The sequence below is a fragment of the Arachis hypogaea genome, chromosome 8 (assembly GCF_003086295.3).
Source record: "Arachis hypogaea cultivar Tifrunner chromosome 8, arahy.Tifrunner.gnm2.J5K5, whole genome shotgun sequence".
NCBI lineage: Eukaryota > Viridiplantae > Streptophyta > Magnoliopsida > Fabales > Fabaceae > Arachis > Arachis hypogaea.
This window is the reverse complement of record NC_092043.1, coordinates 43781420-43802648: the sequence shown is the minus strand read 5'-3', so window position 1 is coordinate 43802648 and position 21229 is coordinate 43781420. Positions and strand designations below refer to the sequence as shown.

The 21229-nt window shown below is 31.2% G+C and overlaps 2 protein-coding genes across 3 annotated transcripts; both read left to right on the top strand.

The window, feature by feature from the left end:
- The first annotated feature begins 390 nt into the window (after positions 1 to 390).
- LOC112707640 (cytosolic sulfotransferase 15) lies at positions 391 to 3160 on the top strand. The gene is made up of 2 exons (XM_025759469.2): positions 391 to 885; positions 2445 to 3160. Exons 1-2 carry the CDS (start codon positions 471 to 473, stop codon positions 3032 to 3034), a joined length of 1005 nt encoding a protein of 334 aa, XP_025615254.1. The 5' UTR covers positions 391 to 470; the 3' UTR covers positions 3035 to 3160.
- Positions 3161 to 5545: 2385 nt separating this feature from the next.
- On the top strand, positions 5546 to 13963 carry LOC112707639 (uncharacterized). 2 transcript variants are annotated; one of them, XM_025759466.3, is made up of 13 exons: positions 5546 to 5977; positions 6738 to 6924; positions 7035 to 7300; positions 8715 to 8788; positions 8891 to 8985; positions 10512 to 10609; positions 11562 to 11645; positions 11974 to 12054; positions 12142 to 12222; positions 12477 to 12572; positions 12710 to 12789; positions 13123 to 13211; positions 13311 to 13963. In XM_025759466.3, the coding sequence occupies exons 2-13, from the start codon at positions 6789 to 6791 to the stop codon at positions 13655 to 13657; spliced, it is 1527 nt and encodes a 508-aa protein (XP_025615251.1). In that variant the 5' UTR covers positions 5546 to 5977; positions 6738 to 6788; the 3' UTR covers positions 13658 to 13963. The 2 variants fall into 2 exon arrangements, with proteins under 2 accessions (XP_025615251.1, XP_029144417.1); XM_029288584.2 differs by having other exon boundaries at positions 5582 to 5977; positions 7040 to 7300.
- The last annotated feature ends 7266 nt before the right edge of the window (positions 13964 to 21229 follow it).

Below are 21229 nucleotides of genomic sequence, written 5' to 3'. Positions count from 1 at the left end.
AGGGAGCCAATGACCTAAGCGTACAATGTGTACAATGAAGGTTTAGAAAGTATTAGAGATATGATTATTAGTGTTACATTGTTTTATCAAGTTACATTTTTGGGATGAGTGGTTTCAGGACATAGTATTAGAGTTTTAGATCCGGAAGGTCAAGAATTCGAACTTTGGTGAATCTAAAATGGTTATTCTGGATAGTATAGGTGATGTTCATTTTATTCATAAATTGTTAACTCTTATGTCTATCATACAACAGCTTTCAAATATCAATTTCAGGTGAAGTCGACCTGAGTTTCCACCGTAATAAAACTTCCTTCTTCCACTTTGGACCACGGCTTAAATGCTCCTATAAATAATTGCAGTAGTGTTCTAAATTCACATGCATATATCATGTCAATAACTACAAGGCTAAACCATATCTAGTTATCTACCATTATATTCTTTCCAATTTTCACTCAGCATCAACACTAACTATGTCTATGGAGGATGAGGAAGCCATTGAGGGTGAGCATTTGCTAAGCCAAGAGTGCAAGAACATGATTATCTCCCTGCCAAGAGAGAGAGGATGGAGAACACGTTATCTCTATTTTTTCCAAGATTTTTGGTGCCAATCAGCAGAAATCCAATCCATAACCAAATTCCAGAACCATTTTCAAGCAAAGGACACTGATATCATTATTGCTACCATTCCGAAATCAGGGACAACGTGGTTGAAAGCCCTAGCCTTCGCCATCGCCAACCGCGGCCGATTCGCCCCCTCGGAGAAGAATCATCCTTTGCTCACTTCCAATTCTCATGCCCTTGTGCCATTCCTTGAGTACACAGTTTATGGTGGTAGATTTGACCACGTTCCTGACTTATCCAACATGGTTGAGCCAAGACTATTTGGTACTTAATTTATTTTTGTTCATGGTTGCTATATATATTATATGCTTAGTTATTATGTCAAATAATGCTACCCTAAACTTAGGCTTGTGTGAAGTGTGACCACTGTTTATCTGTAGGTTGTGGTTGCAATGTGTTAATGTTGTGATTGTGGCCTTTGCAACGGGTATTATAGCTGTTGGTATATGATTCTTGTCTTTCTATATTTACCATTATTTGAATTTGAGTATGTGGGCATTGCAATCCAGTTTCAATGTGATTATTTTATGTTCACATTATGTGTGTCAGTATATCATACTCAATTATAATTTAATATAATTGTAATAGTGAATGGACTAATAATATTAGGTAGTGTTTGGTAAAGGTATTGGGATTTCGAGCATTGTGTTTGGTAGTTAGAGACTAAAACTAAAATCTCAGTTTTCTCCTCTAAAATTTCAGTTTTTTTAGAATTATAGGAGATTGAAATTTTTGAAAATGAGGATTAAAATTTAAATAATTTCTAACAAAAATACCACTCATCCAACCTTAGTTTCCGTCTTTAAAGCTCTACTCTCTCTTATTATCGTTTCCTGTCCCTGCACTGTTTGAAGAAGAAAAGGGAGAAAGAAAAAGAGAGAATGAGAAAATGAATATTCAAGTAATTTTGTTTGTTTCAGTGTCTGTCTATTAATTTTTGTTTTTCGATCTCTATCTTTTAATTTTAGTCTCTCTTTCACACGCTGCTTAAGACTGTTTTTGAGATAGAGACTGAGACTAAAAAACAGAGACGACTGAAAGATTGAAATTAAAATTGAGACTGAATTAAATATCTGTATTATATTTGATGTAAAATGTATTGGACTGAATTATGACTTAGTATTATATTTAATTTAAAATAAATATAGAAATTGGGAAATAGATTTAAAATTTGAAATTTGAAATTAAGATATTTTTAAGAAAAAATATTATTAAAGTTTTCGTCTTCATCTATAAAATTTCAGTTCCTTATGTCTCAATTTTCTAAAGATATTGAAGAGATTAAAATTTTGAAAACAAAGACTAAAATTTTAATTTTAATCTTTGATTATCACACACAATACTAAATTTCAATTCTTTTGAGCAAACGCTACCTCAGTATCTAAGAAAATTAGTCTGGCTCAAAGTAAAAATATATAGAAAATATAACAAAGAGTAGAAGTGATAAATCTATCATGACACATGTGGTGGATTTCATGATATAAAGGTATTTAAATAAAAGAGTATTATAGGTCTAATATGTATTTTTTTTATATTGTTATTTTGTATCCAAATTTTCACTATAATATAAAAGTGATAAGATACTAATGCTACTATTTTTCTTTACACTTTTTTATAGTATAAAAGATATTTTTGTTTTTTATAAACTAATTTTTAACATTATAAATAAAAGACATATAATGGATGTGCATAAAAGTGGTAGATATAACAGTTCTGATAATGCGATCACAATAGTGATCTTAGAGTATAATTTAAAACACCCATTTTTGTTAAGCATGTATTTTGTTATATTTAATAGTCTTATTTGCATTTTGGAAACATAGTTACTCATATTCCATACCATTCATTGGCCAAGTCAATTAAGGACTCCAATTGCAAGATAATCTACATTTGCAGGAACCCTTTGGACACAGTTGTCTCAACTTGGATTTTCATCAACAAAATCAAGCCGGAATATTTGCCTACATTGACGTTAGAGGAAGCTTTTGAAATGTATTGTGAAGGAAAAATTGGGTATGGTCCTTCTTGGAACCATATGTTAGGTTATTGGAATGAGAGCACAGCTAGGCCAGAAAAGATACTCTTCTTGAAGTATGAAGATCTCAAAAAAGATACAATTTTTCATGCCAAAAAATTGGGGGAGTTTTTGGGGTGCCCTTTCACAATTGAGGAGGAGAATAATGGTTTGATTGAGAGTATAATCAAGCTGTGTAGCTTTGAAAATATGAGGGAATTGGAAGTGAATAAGTCTGGAACATTTGCAAGTAACTTTGAGAATAAGTACTTGTTTAGGAAGGCTCAAATTGGGGATTGGATTAACTATTTTTCCCCATCAATGGTTGAGAAATTGTCCAAGATTCTACAAGAAAAGTTGAATGGATCTGGCCTCTCATTTGAAGTATTGCACTCTTAATTATATATATGTACAAGTTGGCTATATTATTGGTAACACAAGAACTATATGTTGAAATATTGTACTCTTAATTATATATGTACAAGTTGGCTATATTATTGGTAACACAAGAACTATATGTTTAAAGTATTGCACTCTTAATTAATATGTACAAGTTGGCTATATTATTGGTAGCATAAGAACTATATGTTTATATAGTTTGCTTGCTCATCTATCCGGTATTAATTAATTTTTTACCTTAAAAATTAAGTATATTAAAAAACTAGTATATTAAGTAATTTAATACAATTTTATTATGAAACTAATTTTTTTAATTATTAATCAATAAAAAATAATAAATGAATAAAAGTATGAAATAAAAATATTGACTGATTATTGATTAAAAAAATATTTCAATCTTTTTTCTTTCTCATATGTCAAATTTTTAAAATGATTAATTAACTGATACCGAAAGAACATAATGTGGTACAAATAATGTTGTCTGCCTTAGTTTTTCTACTTGACTGGATAATTAATTTATTCGTCTTATTTTTTAGTTATAAAATGAACATTTTCATACGGGTTCACCAAGAATCAAACTCTTAATCTTTCAGATTTAGTGTTCTAATACCATGTCATATCATTCATCCCAAAATTTTCAACTGATAGAAAATTTAGAATCACATGTCTATTTTAGTCATTTTGCATAATATCTTAATTTTGTCTATATCTATCCAAACATAACATAAGACATTATATTAGTATCTTGTCTATCGTATTCAAACACAATATACAAAAATTAATTTTTAGTGTCTCCTTTCTATTGTTTTTGTCTTAGTGTCATATACTGCCCTGTTTCCAAAAACAAAGGCAACCTTAAAGCTTCCATCCGGTGCATACCATCTCTCTCAAACAAAGTACATCAGTGATTTGTTACAACGCACTGGCATGCATGAATCCAAAGGTGTCCCTGCTCCAATGGTTACAAATTTAAAACTGTCCAAGCATGGCACTGACTTATTTGATAGTTCTACTTTGTACAAGTCTATAGTGGGCTCCTTGCAATATGCAACTCTTACAAGACCTCCTATAGTGTTAATAAAGTCAGCCAATATCTTCACCAACCTCTGATCACTTATTGGAATTGTGTTGAATGAATACTCAGAGATATCTCCGGTACCATCGATCAGGGGCTTGTTTTTCAATCCAGCACTGATCTTCGATTATATTGTTTGCTTTTGTAGATTCTGAATGGGTTATGATCTTGATGATCGAAGGAGCACATCTAGTTATGGCGTTTATTTTGGAGGCAACATTGTCTCATGGTCCAGCCACAAGCAATCTTTTGTTAGTCGTTCGAGTACAGAAGCAGAATACCGTGCCTTGGCCGCTGCTGCTACTAAACTTGTGTGGATCCAGAACCTCCTTAGTGAGCTACAAGTCCGAATTCATGGTGTTCCAACTCTTTACGGTGACAATGTTAGCGCGGTTCTCTTTGTTGCCAATCCTATACTCCACAGTAGCACTAAGCATTTTGAGTTTGACCTTCATTTTGTTCGAAAACATGTCACTCAAAATCAGCTTCATGTTATTCACATATGGTCTGAAGAACAAGTTGCTAATATGTTTACCAAAGCGCTCTCCTTTGATCCCTTCTCTTGGTTCCGTGTCAAACTTAAAGTTACTCGTGTAAAGTTACTCGCAAGAGTAACGTTAAGTTTGAGGGGGCTAATATAGTAGTGTTACTCATATGACAGTTATGATAGTTGCAAAAATCAGATTCTGTTATACTATGTCAGTCTTAATTTCTTGGGTTCTTGGACAGCAAGACATTACTGATTCATTGCTATATATATCCCTTGTTTGCTACTATAATGTAACAACACTTCATTCAGATTACAATTCAATAATTCTCTGTTTTGGTCCTTTACTTTCTCTAGCTTTCTCTACCTATTTCATTTTTGTATTTTTCTGCAAATCTATTACCATATAACAATTAAGGGAATACTCACATGACATTTTTATATTAAGATGACATTGTAAACCCTTAGATGATTAATCAAAAAAAAAGTTTAAAGGTGACCAGCACTTAACCATTAAAAGAAAAGTGAGTGATTACTTATTATTAGATGTAATCTCACATAATTAAAAATACTATTAATAATCAATTAATAATTACAAAATACAAAAATTATTGGCTCCTAATACTCCTATTAATCAAATATATTTAGTCAAACTAAATCAACTAATCCACAATACTATGAAGATGTCATCATGGGAATATTACCTAATAATTAAACCCATACTTATAAAAATTGGCTCGACCTGCTTGGATTAAAAAATCGGTTACCCAGTCAAAATCGGGCCGAGTCACCAATCAGATCGAAGGTGCATCAGAAAACGAATGTAAAACCACTTTCAGTGTTATGGATTTGATCAAAACCAGTGAACAGACCAGTTTTGGAAACCGGACCGAGTCAATGTTTTTTTTTTTGAAAACCGCTAAAATGGCGCCGTTTTGAATTTCTGGAAGAGGATAAAACAAAACCCCGAAATCCGATATTACCCGAACCCAAAACCAGAGCCCGGCCCAGCCCAGGTCCCCAGCCAGAAACGGCGCCCCCTCCCCATCCCCAAGACCCCAACTCACTCTCCAGTCTCCATCTCCCCGCTCGGCTCTCACCTCCCTACCTCACTCACCGGACACCGCCGAACATAACGGCAGCCAACGGAGGTCAGTCCCCGCGCCTCGCCGTCACCGTAGGCTCCTCTGCTGGTGCCTCCTCCGTGACTGTGCTCTGCTCGTTGAGTTTACTGGTGGAAGTGAGAGGTTACTGCTGGTTATTGCGTAAACCCAAAACCCGCCACACTTCACCTCTATCTCTTCTCTGTTAGCGTTCGTCATCTGCATCTCTCTGCCGCTGCTTCTTCTCTTGCCACCGCTCTGCTATTCTTCGCTGCCAGGTGCAATGCTTTTTCTATTCTCCGCTGCAATTCTTCTCTTTTTTTTTTGTTTCTTTTTATTTTTATTATTTTAAAATTTGATAGTTAGCTTTCTAACTTATGTGTCTAGTACCCTTACTTCCTGGTAAATTTTATTATTTAATTCCATTATAGCTTTTTAGTTTTTATTGATGTCAAATGTGTTGCTGCTGCTTAAGTTTGAGTTTGCTGCTCAAATTTTGTTACTTTATCAGAATGATGTTAGGTGAATTTCATGTTACTCAGTTTGGAAATGAAAGCTTAACTTAGATTGGTGCCGATGAGTTTTTGCAAATCAAGGAAAAAGGCTCACATATGAATTGAATTCATTTCCATGTGCCGATGAGTTTTGAATGGATGGCAATTTCTTAGTATACTTCTCCGGCGAAGAAATGAAATACGGAAGAATTGCATAAACAAAATGAAAAGTAGTATTATCTTTTAATTTCCATTTGTTGTGATTGATTATCGGTTTACTAATAGGATTTAATTTTATGTGAAGTGTTAAAACTTGAATATAGATATCACATTATATATTGTTACATCAGTATTAGTTTTCATACCCACTACATGAATGCTCATCTTTGTGAGTCAATTATTTTGATTGCATGAACTTTTTACGTTGTCTATGCATAAGATATCACATTATATATTGTCTGTGCATTAGAATCAACCTCATATTTTTTTTTTAAATGTCCATTAATGAATTGCTAATTGATTGAATTCTAACTTGGTGATATAGAAGCGTGGTTGTTTGGACCACAAGGAGTAGTGTGTTAAATCCTGGGCCAACATGGCTACCCAGACAATGTCTGAAACTGCCCAGAAAATTGTCACTCCTGAAACCCTCCGCTATGCGGCCAAACAATCTGAACGTTGCCTTGTTGTCCCTCTTCGTCTTCGCCGTGCCATTAAGAAATACCTTCGAGGTCCTTTCTTTTCTCTATGCATACCTTCTTCCACTTTATTATATGTAACACAATATTTTATGAATTCATGTGTGTTATTGCAATTGTTCATGGCGGGCTTATGATTATAGAGCAGGAGGATCCACATATGAAGAGGAAAGTGTTGAGATTATCTCAATCTTTCAATACTATCAAGAATGTTAACCTGCAGCTGACCACCACTACATCAAAGGAGATAGTTGAAGACCCTTTAAAGTCTTTCGAACACTCAAAGCGTTGGAAGATCAAGAGTTCTTATGGCGACATCGGTCTGTCATACAGGGATGATGAGACAGTTGCATATGTTGCTTCTCGCATGCCTGCTGTTTATTCAGCTTGTTACAGAGTACTTAAGGAGGTAAGTGGATAAGTTTATCCAAAAACGAGAATTTTAGTCATATGTTTTATGTTAGTCCTTTCCTATACTATCATAATAGAGATAAAGGTTGAAATATGATATAATGAGGAAAATGGGACGAAATTGTATGTCTGCTTGAAAAGATGAAACAAGAAACTCTAGGATTGTACTGAAAGGTATTTATTTTCCGGCTGGGCTTTATAAGGGTTACTGAGTAATACTGATACATGGGTGCTCTTAAGAGAAGCAATTATGCAACCAAGAATTAACTGAAATAAAAAAGAATGAAATGGATATGAACTGATTTGCATAAAACAAGATTTATAGTTGTATATTTTTGGACTAAATTTAATCAAACTCAGAAGCTGGATTATATTGAATACAACAACAACAAAGCCTTGTCCCACTAGGTGGGGTCGGTTACATGGATTAAATGACGCCATTGAGCTCTATTATGTACCGTTTACATGTAAATCTCGTTTGACCATCTCATGGATGGTCTTCTTAGGTCTTCCTCTACCTTTCACCCTTGTCCATCTTCCATTTCATCCACCCTTTTGACTGGGTGCTCTGTCAGTCTTCTTCTCATATGTCCAAACCGCCTAAGACGCGATTTTACCATCTTTTTCACAATAGGTACTACTCCAACTCTCTCTCTTATATCTTCGTTCCTTATTCTATCCAATTGCGTATGGTCACTCATCCATCTCAACATCTTCATCTCTGCCACACTTAACTTATGTTCGTGCTTCCCCTCGGCCGCCCAACCCTCTGTACCATAAAACATAGTCGGTCTGATAACAGTGCGATAGAATTTACCTTTTAAGTTTTAAAGACTTTTTTGTCACATAAAAAACCAGACGCACTCAGCCATTTTGATCAACCTGCTTGGATCCTATGATTTACATCCTGTTCAATCTCTTCATTATCTTATAGGATGCATCCAAGATACTTAAAACTTTTAACTTTTCGTAGGATGTTTTCTCCAATATTCACCTCCGTATTAGGGTTTTTCCTTCGGCGGCCGAACTTACATTCCATATATTCCATCTTGCTACGGCTTATGCACAGACCATACACTTTTAGAGCTTCTCCTCAAATCCAACTTCTTATTTAGGTCTTCCCATGACTCTCCTATAAGGACGATATTATCGGCAAAAAACATGCATCATGGCACAGGCTCTTAGATATGTTCTGTGAGTACTTTTGTGGGATTGGAATCTGTTAATCTCTAGTATCTGGAATTGGAAACTGTTAATCTCTCTCTTACACTTATGTGGGATTCGAGCATCCTTAAGGTTCAAATGTTTTACTTCTTTTATTTATGTTCACTATAATAACCTAATATAACTAACTTTTGAATAAAATGTTGCTGAATTTGAAATTAATCTCAAATTGCTTAATGTTTTTTTAGGTTCGTAAAAGGCTTCCTGGTTTCTCCCCAGCCAAGGTATTAGATTTTGGTGCTGGGACAGGTTCAGCTTTCTGGTAAAAGATTCTTGAACTTTACTTTGGTGAATGGTTAACTTTGATATCATAAGTTTTAGTTATTTTGGACTAATTTATTATTCACTTTTGAATCTGATGCAGGGCACTGCAAGAAGTCTGGCCAAAATCTATGCAAAAAGTTAATCTAATAGAACCATCGCAGTCAATGCAGCGTGCAGGTCGAAGTCTTATACAAGGTAATTTATGATCCGTTTTATCAAAATATGATAGGTTTCTTGAGGTTTTTAATTATTGTAAGGGATGATACAGAAATATAAGTTTTAGGAAAAGGCTAGAGGGGAAACAAACCAACATTGTGTGTAAATTTGCGGCAAGAGAAGATGGTGCGCTAAAATGCATATAATGATTGTGTTGATGTCATTCTTGAGCAGATCAGAATAATATTAGCTATGCATAGGGTTTATTAATCAATAATAACTGTCACATTCTACTGCAAATATAACCATCAGAATGGGGGATGCCATCATATGTTTTATGGACAAGGGTGTTGCATTGTGCTAGGCTTGCCTAGAAAAGCATAAGTTTAAAAATAGAAAGATTATATATGCTTCCTATAAAGTTTGGAATCATTAAAAGAAAAGTACATGCTTTATTCCAGTTGTTGAGCAAAGTTACTGAAAATAGTGAAGGATTTGCAAACATTTTATAAAGACTTTAAATTTTTTCCAGTCTTTTTATATACCTATGATACACTATCAGTAATCAACAGGATTTGGGTTGGAATTTTTGGTGATCTCGGTCATGTATCCCAAAGGATCTATGGGATGTATCATCAATGTCATGTTTTGGAAGCTAAAACAAAATAGATCAAGCAGCACTGGCATAAAATTTGAACTACCTCAGATTAACAGAGTACCTACAGAACTTTCCAAAATTTGAATATGTAACCTTCTCTGTCTCAGGTGGATCAGAGATAAATAACATACTCATGATTGTCTGCATGAGACTGATATCTGGAATCAATTTTTGGTTCATGGATATAGCCCTATTTACTTAAATCTTTTGGATGTTTGTATGTTATACAGTTGGGATTGTTGATTTGATTCCTTCTCTTGCATTATTGACAAAAGCCAAAGGTGATTAAATCACATAAATCAGTTTTTTTGTTAGAGGTGTTTGGTGACCTAACAGTTTGAAGAGAAGCAAACTTGGATTTGAAGATGGTCGCCACAAACTTAACACTCTAAGATTATTGATTGGCTGCATATGATAGAAAGAACTGTCAGAGGCTATACTTAATTATTACCTATCATATCATTCCAATTTAAGCAATTGGATAGAGTAGTAATAGTCTTGCTAAGAATGAGTGTTTTCTCATGTTGAGGTGAAAGTATGTTGCCAGGAGAAAAACAGCGAGCCGTTGGTTTACCTGTTATAAGAGAAAATAGTGTCAGCTAAAGGCCTTGAAGGCACAAGGAGATTTTAAAGTGCGAGATATATCTGATTGATTTCACTCAGTGTGGTTATTCATTTCTACATTAAAATACTTCTCTTTCAAGTGACGATGCTTACAACGATCTGAATAATCAACTGTATCCTAAGACTTTTTCCCTTATAAAATGTTGTGGAGTTTACATGAATTATGAAGTGGATTTTCTTGTGGGATTGAATATATTGAATTCTTTCATGTCTGATATTTCTTAGGAAATTCCAGAGAAAATTATTTGATAGTTGATAAAGTGTGGTTTTTGTTCTGCTATAGGTCTCAAGAATTTGCCACTTATTCATAGTTATGATAGCATTCAAGCACTTTCCAAAAGTATTGGGAAATCAGAGAGAGGGCATGACCTTGTGATTGCTGTAAGTTTATTCCTTTGGATTATTTACCTATATTAGTATCAAGTTATTTGTTCTTTAGTTTATGCAAACTATATCTGATTCTGAAATCAGTATGAAATTTTTGTTCTTAAGTAATAATATCAAATATTGATTATTGTTTTGGCATGTATGCTAAAGTAATAATAACAATGTTCATATACAAAAGAATTGGATGAGTGCTATATAAAATAAATCTCTAGCAGCATCATCTTCAACAAAACGAGTAATTAATTTAAAAATTAGATAAACAATCTATACTTCATGAATATTCAAAAAATGCTATGTGCACACAAAAATCAGCCACTATGTATTTGTATATAAATACATACATTGTTTTACTCATTTTCTAGGTGTATTTTGTATTTTAACATATTTTATACGGGTGGATGATTTTTTATGTACACTTAGCATGGTTGTTCTTTTACTGCTGGTACAATATATTTAAAATTCACTGGTACAATATATTTAAAATTAGAGAAAACCAATGCTTAACTATATATAAAATTTTATTTCTGCATATTGCTTTTCATATATCAAAATCTATTTTTCAGGTCTGATAGATTTGCAGATATATTTCTTTTTCACTACTCATCTGTCCTATTACATTGAAATATATATATATATATATATATATATAATCACAATTTTTTTCATTGTTTGATAGTTGATATAGAGTTTTAATAAGTTGCACATCTAGTTTAATTGCTCCAATTTTTAAATTTTGGCTGAAGCAAATTAAGTATTTAAGCTGGTTATTTCTGTTTGTTGGGTTTTCATTGTTTTGTTGTAGAACTCTATGTGGCTTCTCTGTCATGCTGCAAGGCGCATAATTTTGTTTGGCATTTCTCATAAGCATTAGCTGTGAAAACTGTAAATTATCTTTCTCGTTTCTTAAATGAATGCTTATTTCTTTCAATCTGTTTCATGATTGAAGTCTTATGTGCTTGGAGAGATCCCATCACTACAAGATCGAATTACCATAGTTCGCCAGCTTTGGGATCTAACACGGGATGTTCTGGTATGATTCTAAGCATATAGTTTCTTGTACTATGCGAGATAGGATTTCTGGAACTTATTTAGATGTTACCATAGGAGCTTTAGGAGCAAAGTAACTGGGAAAGAAAAGGAGCTTTAGGAGCAAAGAAAAATGTTTATAAATCATAGAAAATAATTTCTATTGGAAGAAGTTAACGAAAGCAGTTGTAAATTTCATAAAGTTATATTTTCGTTTATTCTTTTCCTTTGAATATTACTTTATAAAGTAACAATTTTATGTGATTTCGAACTTGATAAATTTATCTTTCTGTTTGATCTATTTCTATCATTTATTTCTATTTATTTTGCAGGTTTTGATTGAACCTGGAACACCTCATGGATCCAATATTATTGCTCAAATGAGATCTCACATATTATGGATGGAAGAAAGAGTATATTTACTGTATTTATATTGTTCTGTTAGGAAAATCTTGAACAATGATAAACAATCTCTGAATGGCCTTTTGCTGAATTTGTAGAGACACCGTAAATCGAGTCTTAAAAATGAAGCTTGTAAAGATTTGATGACTCAGAAAGCTGGGGCTTTTGTGGTTGCTCCTGTAAGTATTTTAGGGCTTTATTGATTTTTTTTTATAATTTATTCTTTCAAGATTTCGTAAAAAAGTTAAAAATAGATAATACAATAAAATTGTGTTTCCTATTGTTTCTTATTTTCTATATTTCCTTTACAAAATCAACAACAAATGGAATTGAAACCAAACCAGCCCATTTTCACTCTGCATTTTTCCTATTATGCAGTCTAATTTTGTGTGTCCATTCTATCTTTTTCATTTAGTAAATTCCCTTTGTGCAGTGTCCTCATGATGGGACTTGTCCTCTGGTAAAATCTGGAAAATATTGTCATTTTGTTCAGCGGATGGAAAGGACGTCCTCACAGCGTGCTTACAAGGTTTCTACTAAATCCATAGTTTGCTTAATGCATTGGGGAGATTCATGTGGTCCTCAATTTCTGTTTTCCTCTTCTGTTGATATCAAAGTGATTAACATTTCTTTCTTGTCTATAATCTATATTGTATCACTTTGCAGCGTTCAAAGGGTGAGCCTTTACGCGGCTTTGAAGATGAAAAATTTTCCTTTGTTGCTTTCAGACGAGGACAAAGACCAAGGCAAGTGTTTGTCTTCCATGTTTGAACCTAAGAATTAGCTACAGTAAGAGAGTAATTTTAATAATTGTCAATGTTGACTATTTTTCATAATATCTAACCTAATATGGACATGTCATCACTTAATGAATTGAACTATGCTTACAATTATATGCAATGTTAACTTGATTAAATTCTTAAAGGTGTAAATCTGTTGACAGCTTTATAACTAAATTCTAAGTAGAAATGGTGAGAGCTCTTTTCATGACTTTAAAACAAGCCTATGGTCATGTTTTGTGGCATATATGCTTTCATGATATGAACTTCTGAAAACTTTTCACTCTTGCATTGGACTAGGGAACCTTGGCCCCTCGATGATATAAAACTCGAGACTCTCAAGGAGCAGCATGATAAAAGAAATCCAGAGGACCTTGAGATTGATTATGGTACTTGTTTACGCTTGTGCGTATTTGTTTCCTGTTGAAATACTTTTTGAACAAAATATATGGTCTGAACTCTGAAATTTCTTCCCCTCATTGTTTTAGAGGATTGGTTGAAAATGCAAGAAGCTGATGATACCCCTCATGAAGTAGTGAATGCGATAACTTGTGATTCTGATGCTGCGGAAACTGACAAGGATGATGGTGATGAAGACGAAGAGTACAAGGAAGCAGAGGAAGAAACAGATAGTGCTGATCTTGGAGGCGGTTGGGGCAGAATTATATTTATGCCTGTGAGGAGGGGTAGACAAGTGACAATGAATGTGTGTAGATCCACCAACAGGAATGCCTCAGAGGGTTCTTATGATCGCATTGTTGTTACAAAGAGCAAGAATCCTACATTACATCATCAGGCCAAAAGATCTATTTGGGGTGACCTATGGCCATTTTGAAGCAAGCATTATGTGTGCTGTGTTCAATTCTCTTTGGTTCATTTCTTGGAGTTTTGGCCTTTCAATTGGAATATAGATTAAATTATAGCATTTTACAAAGCAAAAGATTCAAATCAACCTTCTTCCTTGTAATAAACCAGTTAATGCATGTTAACAATTTTGATACTTGTAAAAGAGAAATGCTGGCTGTATTCATGGGTCAATATGTTAGGCTCATACATTATCTACTATTGGGTTAAGCTCACATAACTCTCCTTTAGCATGAGTGGTATATTTCTTAATTGTTATATATATTGTTCAAAGCTATGATTTTTTTCCAATAGTTACCAAATATAATGACTCTATTCAAGGTGTAGTTGTTGAGTTGATTATAAAACGAAAGTTAATGAATCAACTACTTAGTGTGTGTTTGGATTTCAGTTTGTAAACGGGAGTTTGCAATAGAGTGATTTTGCAAACTTGTTTTTGATGAAAAGTAAGTTTGTGTTAAAGTAATTTATGTTTGGCAATCTTTATATTAAAATTGATTATAGTAAAATGAATGTTGTTTGGATTATACTATTCAAAATTACTTTTAGGTGAAAAATGACTAAAATAGACATCAATTAAAATATTATTTTTTATATTATTCTATTATTTTACTTTAAATATTTGAATAGATCTTATTATTAATTCATTTTATAATAAAGTTAATATTTATTTACTAAATTAAAATAACATATAAAAATTGACAAAATATATTTTAATACATAAAAACACTAATAAATATTAAGTTAAAAGATAAAACACTAATGAAATACATAAAAAAATATCTTATACAAAATTAGTACATAAGAATACTATTATTTCTACTGCATGTGATTAATAATTTGATCCCTAATCGAGTCTCGAACACGATTCATTTCTGCAGAAGAGCTAATGGTTAGAGTTTGATATGAGCTTTCACCAACATAACTATTATCTTCTCCATCAAGAATGTTTGCATGTTCATATTGATTAAACTCGGTATCTGTTTTAGAATGTCTTCTAATAAAATTATGAATAACCATTGTTGCACACCTAAAATTTCTTGCCCCCATAAATAACCTGTTTGTTCACTAGTTCTGTATGGTTTTTTGCACAAATAATTGACTGCATATTAACCAATTAATGCAGAAATATTTTCAATTTCATCTATTTCTTCTTCTATAATGGAAAGTAATTTTGATTTTTCATGTTGTTCTTTTTCATATTCTTTAAGCAAATACTCCATGTTCATTCCAAATTAATTAACAAAAAATAAGTCCTACATAAAAATATAAATAAATTCTTATCAATACCAAGCTAAGAAATAAATTATAATGTCAAACAAAAAGAAAAGATTTTATAATGTCGAACAAAAAAAAAGATTTTATAATTTATTTTAGTTTCGTGAGTACTCTTTAATTTAGTATATTTTAGATTATAAATTTTTATTATTTATGATTCTTTTGTTACTTATAGTTACTATATAATAAAAACAAATAAAGTACAATAAAAATAAAAAACAAAAACAAAAAAATCATACAAACATAATATATAATAATTACAACCAACAATATATATCATATGAACAAAAAAATTATAATAAAAAGTAAATAAAATTTATATGAATATAATCAAATAAAAAAATAAAAAATTTATACATAACAAAAATATAGTACAATAAAGGATAGAAAAATAATTTATATAAACAAAAAATAATAAAAAATAATAAAAATAAAATTTATATCAACAATAGTTGTCATATAAATAAAAAAATACAATAAAAATATAACAATAGAAAATTAAAAAAATAACATCAGAACACTAAAAAAATAATATGAAAAATATTTATCATATAAATAAAAAATACAATAAAAATATAAAAATTAAAATATGAAAGAAAGAACTAAAAAATATTAAAAAGAAAATTAAAATCTTTACCTTGGCAGTGATGAAAACAAATCTAAAAGAGTTTGATAAAAAAAAAATCTGTAACGAAGAATATAGAGAGAATTACTGTGTGAAATTATATGTAATGGGCATCCTTTTTATAGAAGAGATGAAGGGTACAATTGGTAGATATGAAATAAATTTTTCATCTAACTCCTCCAACGGTCATTAATCTTCCCAACGTGAACGCAGAAGCTTGAATTTTTAGCTTCACGTGAACGTACGTTCAGAGGTGAAAGCACTTCTAGGTTAGAGATTTTAAAAAATTGCCAAACAAAATAATGTGGCGTTCAAGACGTTCAAACGAGCTTTTTTATTTTCCAACGTGAATCCCAAACACACCCTTAGTCAGTTGTTTATGAATAATAAAGCTGATTTGGCAGCAATTCAATGAGCTATTTGTGATGTAGAAATACACTTGCATAATTTATCTCACCATTTAAATTATATTTAGTACAATTTGGTTCCCCTTTTTCGGGGTTTTTTTTTTTTTATCAGTCAAATTGTCTAACCGGAAAAGAAAAAATGCTTTTAATATAAGCAATGGAAAAGTTTATGGGTGCTATTGTGCTAGCGTAGAGTAGCAGTAGGGTTTCGTGAGAGTTCAAACTATGTGAATTTAATGAAAATGCAAGATAAACAATTATTTTGAACTTTGAAGCAATATACCAAGCCAAAAATTGTTGTTTTGATTATATTCTTTAAAACAAATAATTGAATCCTTGAAATGCAACTCTTATGCATTAGAGCTCCACGCAATAGGGCATATTGGATGCGTATTAAATGGCCTCCACAAGAGGCAAAGGAAATAGAAAATGAACCTTCAATAATGAGTCAACGCCAAGATAATTAAGTAAGGTTGCGTTTGTTTACGAGAACAGGACCAGATAAGATACTGAAAATAAGTCACAAAAGATAAAGACACAATTTTGTGTTCTTATATTTTGTTTGGTGATAAATTAAAATATATTATGAAATTTTAATTTATTTTTATTTTTTTATCCAACCAATTTGAGAAAAAATATAATAATAAAAAATATAATTATAAAAAATTAACAAGAATAATAAAAAAGAAAATAAAAAATAAGTTGCGTTCTTGTATTTTTGTTGTCAAGACGAACACAAAATATACTAATTCAATGTCTCTAGATATAATGTCTCTGTCCATGTCTTATCTGGCAAAATTTGATTTTGGATTATCGTCTTGTATGTGTGCTTGTAAAAATTTCTATTATTTGGAAAATATATTGAACAAGCAGATGAGGTGGTTGTGAAATGCTAAAACGATCAATCAAGGTGAGATCAATTTTGTTTTCAACACCGTGTGTTAATTTTTAAAATGTATGGATAATTTGAAGCAGATTGGTTCTTATGGGTAAACTATTTTATTCACTCATACTATGTTCAACATTGACATAAACCAGGTGAGCACTTCATTATTCAAACGTTCTCCAAAATTTTTAAATTGTTGTAACCAACAAAATTATAAGTTTTATCATTAGTTATTAGTGTGAGTGTGTACCAGTTTTGCCTTTGGATTTGTGATGATACAATAATTAGTTGTTTATGAAGAATAGTAACATGCTGTTATTGATTTAGCAAAGGTAAGATGGCAGTGCAATTTAAGTGTTTATTATGTTTATGTTTCGTTAAGAATTAGGTCGCACTAGCTACCGAATTATAATTTGTAAATCAAATCACATCAAAATCAATGTGGTTAGAGTCTAACTCAGGTCATCGTCTTTCAAAGAAGGGTATATCATAATTGATTTGATTTTAAGGGGTTTTTATTTAATGAAAGCAAAGAAAATTCTATTTAAGCAAGATAATAGTAATTAAAGTAACGAAAATATTTGGTGATAAACCTAATTTAGCAATTATTAGTTATCGTAATAATTAATGAATCTTAAATAAACAAATTCTAGTAATAATGAATGAATATTGAATAAAGTAAGTTTTTTTTTTTGTTTTTCTAGCCGTACGGTTAAAATAAAACAAGAGTAATTAAAGTTGTATTTATTTTGAGAAGTACTACACATACAAGTGATTTTGGTTTATAAATCTTATAAGTTGGGCCAAACTCAACAAAAAGAACGCTCATCCATACGAGTGTGTTAATGCGCATTTTGGTTTCCATAGCGCACTTCGCGTTGCTCCTCCTCCTCTTCATTCTTCTCTCCTTTTTCTTTGTGTTTTTTTTTTTCATTTTTTTCGCGTGTTTCATCTTCATCGTCGTCGTTTTTTTATTACTGTTGTTATTGCTGCATTTTTTCCCTCATTTTTTATTGATTTTGCAACATTATGTATTTTTTCTTCTTTGTTTGATTTTTTTCTTTCAAGAAGAATTATTAAAATATGAAATAAGAAGATGAAGAAGAAGAAGCAGCAGCAGCAGAAGATAAAGAAGAGGAAGAGGAAGAGTTTTGAATTACGCAGAAATTATCAGCACACATACACCGAAAATTCTTAAACAATACACCTAAATATCTTCGTGTTACACCTAAATTTGCTGCAAATACAGAAAAGTTTTTCCTTGAATGTTGCATTTTTTTCTTCTTCTTTTTTTCCTTATTTGTTTCTTTCTTTTAGTTGAACGAATATAAGTTCATCCTCTTTCAAGTAATTTTGTACCATTATGTGTTTCTTCTTCTTCTTTGTTTGATTTTTTTATTTTTATTCTTGTTAAAAGAGTAAAACAAGAAGATATTTGAGAAGATAAAACAAAAAAAAGGATGAATAAAAAAAAGATGATGATGATGATGATGAAAAAGAAGAAAAAGTAGGAGAAGACGAGGAAGAGGGAGAAGAAGATTTTTGAATTATGCAGAACTTATTAGCACACATACACCAAAAATTCTTAAAGAATACATCCAAATATCTTCGTTTTACACCCAAATACAGAAAAATATTTTTTTATTACAGAACTTTTACATTACATTCAATTCAAACCATCAACAACGAACAATAATTTTCACAAACAAAAAATATTATTTACCTAATAGAATCATAAACTATTAACGAAAACATTAACTAGAATCAAAGCACACCCCAACCACTTGATTAGATTCAAAATAATCAATTTCGTTCTAGTTCAATTGACAATTTGAACTTGAATTATTCATTATCTTCAACAACGAGATAACTGATGTTTGATGATGGAGGAGAAGGACGAAAAGAAAGGAAGAAAAGAAATTCTAATGAAAAAAGGAGGAATAAGAGGAGGAGGTAATGTTGGTGAGAGAGTAAAATAAGAAGAAACATGAGAAGGTAAAACAAAAAGAAAAAGATGAATAAAAAAAAGAAGATGGTGATGATGAAAAAAAGAAACAGCAGCAGAAGATGAGGAGGAGGAAGAGGAAAAGTTTTGAATTATGCAGAACTTATCAGCATATATACACTAAAAATTATTAAACAATACACCCAAATATCTTCGTATTACACCAAATATTTTCGTGTTACACCCAAATTTACTGCAAATACAGAAAAGTATTTCCTCTAATGCTGTATTTTTTTTCTTTTTTTCTTTATTTCTTTCTTTCTTTTAGTTGAATGAATGTAAGTTTATCCTTTTCCAAGTAATTTTGTACCATTATGTGTTTCTTATTCTTCTTTATTTGATTTTTTTTATTCTTGTTAAAAGAGTAAAACAAGAAGAAACTTGAGAAGATAAAACAAGAAAAAAAAAGATGAATAAGAAAAAAAAAGATGAATAAGAAAAAAAAAAGATGATGATGATGATGAAAAAGAAGAAGAAGAAGCAGCAGAAGATGAGGAAGAGGGAGAAGAAGAATTTTGAATTATGCAGAATTTATCAGCAAACATACACCAAAAATTCTTAAAGAATACACCCAAATATCTTCGTGTTACACCCAAATTTGCTGCAAATATAGAAAAATATTTTCTTTAATGCAGAACTTTCACATTACATTCAATTCAAACCATCAATGATTAAACATTATTTACCTACAAAATCATAAACTACTAACGAAAAAATTAATTAGAATCGAACCACACCTCAGCTACTTGATTAGATTCAAAACAATAATCAATTTCATTTTGGTTCAATTGATAATCTGAACTTGAATTATTCATTATCTTTAACAACAAGATAATAAGGAGGAGAAGGAGGAGAAGAAATTCCAATGAAAAAATAAAGAGAAAGAAGAGGAGGAGGAGGTGGTGGTGGTGTTGGTGACGACGATAACAAAGAGAAGAAGAAGCACGTGCAGTGACGGCACGAAGAAGAATGTGCGTGTTGATTGATATCTGTTAAATTAAGAGGCACGTGAAATGTGCTTGTGTAAGACGTGCACATGAGAGTAATTTAAAAAAAATGACTTGTATGGTAAAATAACTTGTATGTGAAGAATAATTGATTTATTTTTGTGAAACAGGATATCATATAATATTGGGACAGATAAAATAAAGACACTAAAAAATAATATTTATGTCACTAAAATAAACTCTAATATTATATTTGGATAGAGATGAACAAAACTAAAATATAATGCGAAAGGATTAAAATAAGTATGTCTTTTTAAACTCTCATATCCACCTCTCACTCTCTTATGATCGGTGTTCTCTCCTTCTCGACTTGGGTCTTCTGTGTAAGCATTTTGAAGAAACTCCTCTTGTTTTCATTTTAATGCGATTGAATACTTCTCTGAATCTTTTCTATAAGCACTAATTATCGTATTTTTGTTGATGATGATGATAATAATATTAATGATTTTCCTTTATTTGAATTTATTAGAGCGTTACTTTAATAGTTGATCTTAAAAACAAAATATTTTTGCATTTTATACGATAGTTTTCTACATTTTTGTGGCTTATTCCTATTGCATGAACATATTTTTTCTCATTTTGTTTCTATTAGAGATGTCATTAATATTATCTTTTTCTATCAACTTAAACTTTTGGAATGAATAATTTTATAACATGATATCAGAGTTCTATATCCAAAAAGACTAAAATTCGATTTTCGATAAACTCCAAAATAAAATATTACATGAAACAAATAAAAAAAATATCTTATGCAAAAATTAAACAATGTTATTCTTTTGGGAAAGTATGAGGAGCCAATGAGATATTTATACAATGTGTACAATGGAGATTTATAGAGTATTAGAGATATAATTATTAGTGTTACATTTTTCCCTTGTACTCGGATGGTTATTCTAAATAGTATAGGGGATGTTCATTTCATAACTCAATAGCCATTGTACAAATAGTCCATTATCTCCCTAGCGAATCCCTATTCTTTTATATATTATTGTACGATATTTTGTCTTACGATTTTATGAATTACATACAATAATTTTCTGAGTCAAGATAGAAACTAGAAGTTCACTATCTTAGTAAGTTGAAATAAGTGATTTAAAATCAAATGATAATAATAATCATAACAAACTTATGATTTTTTTAGTAACATTGTTTTAATGTCTTGAGCATACCTTGAATAAACAAATCAGAAGTTCAATGTCTTTTTGTTTGAAGCTTGTTTCTGTGATGATGAATTGTGGTAAGCGCAAGTGATCTCTAAATTTTGAGACGACCATTGTGCAAATGAAGAACTCAGACGATAATTTAAAATCGAGTTCTCTTGGATAGTCTTATGAA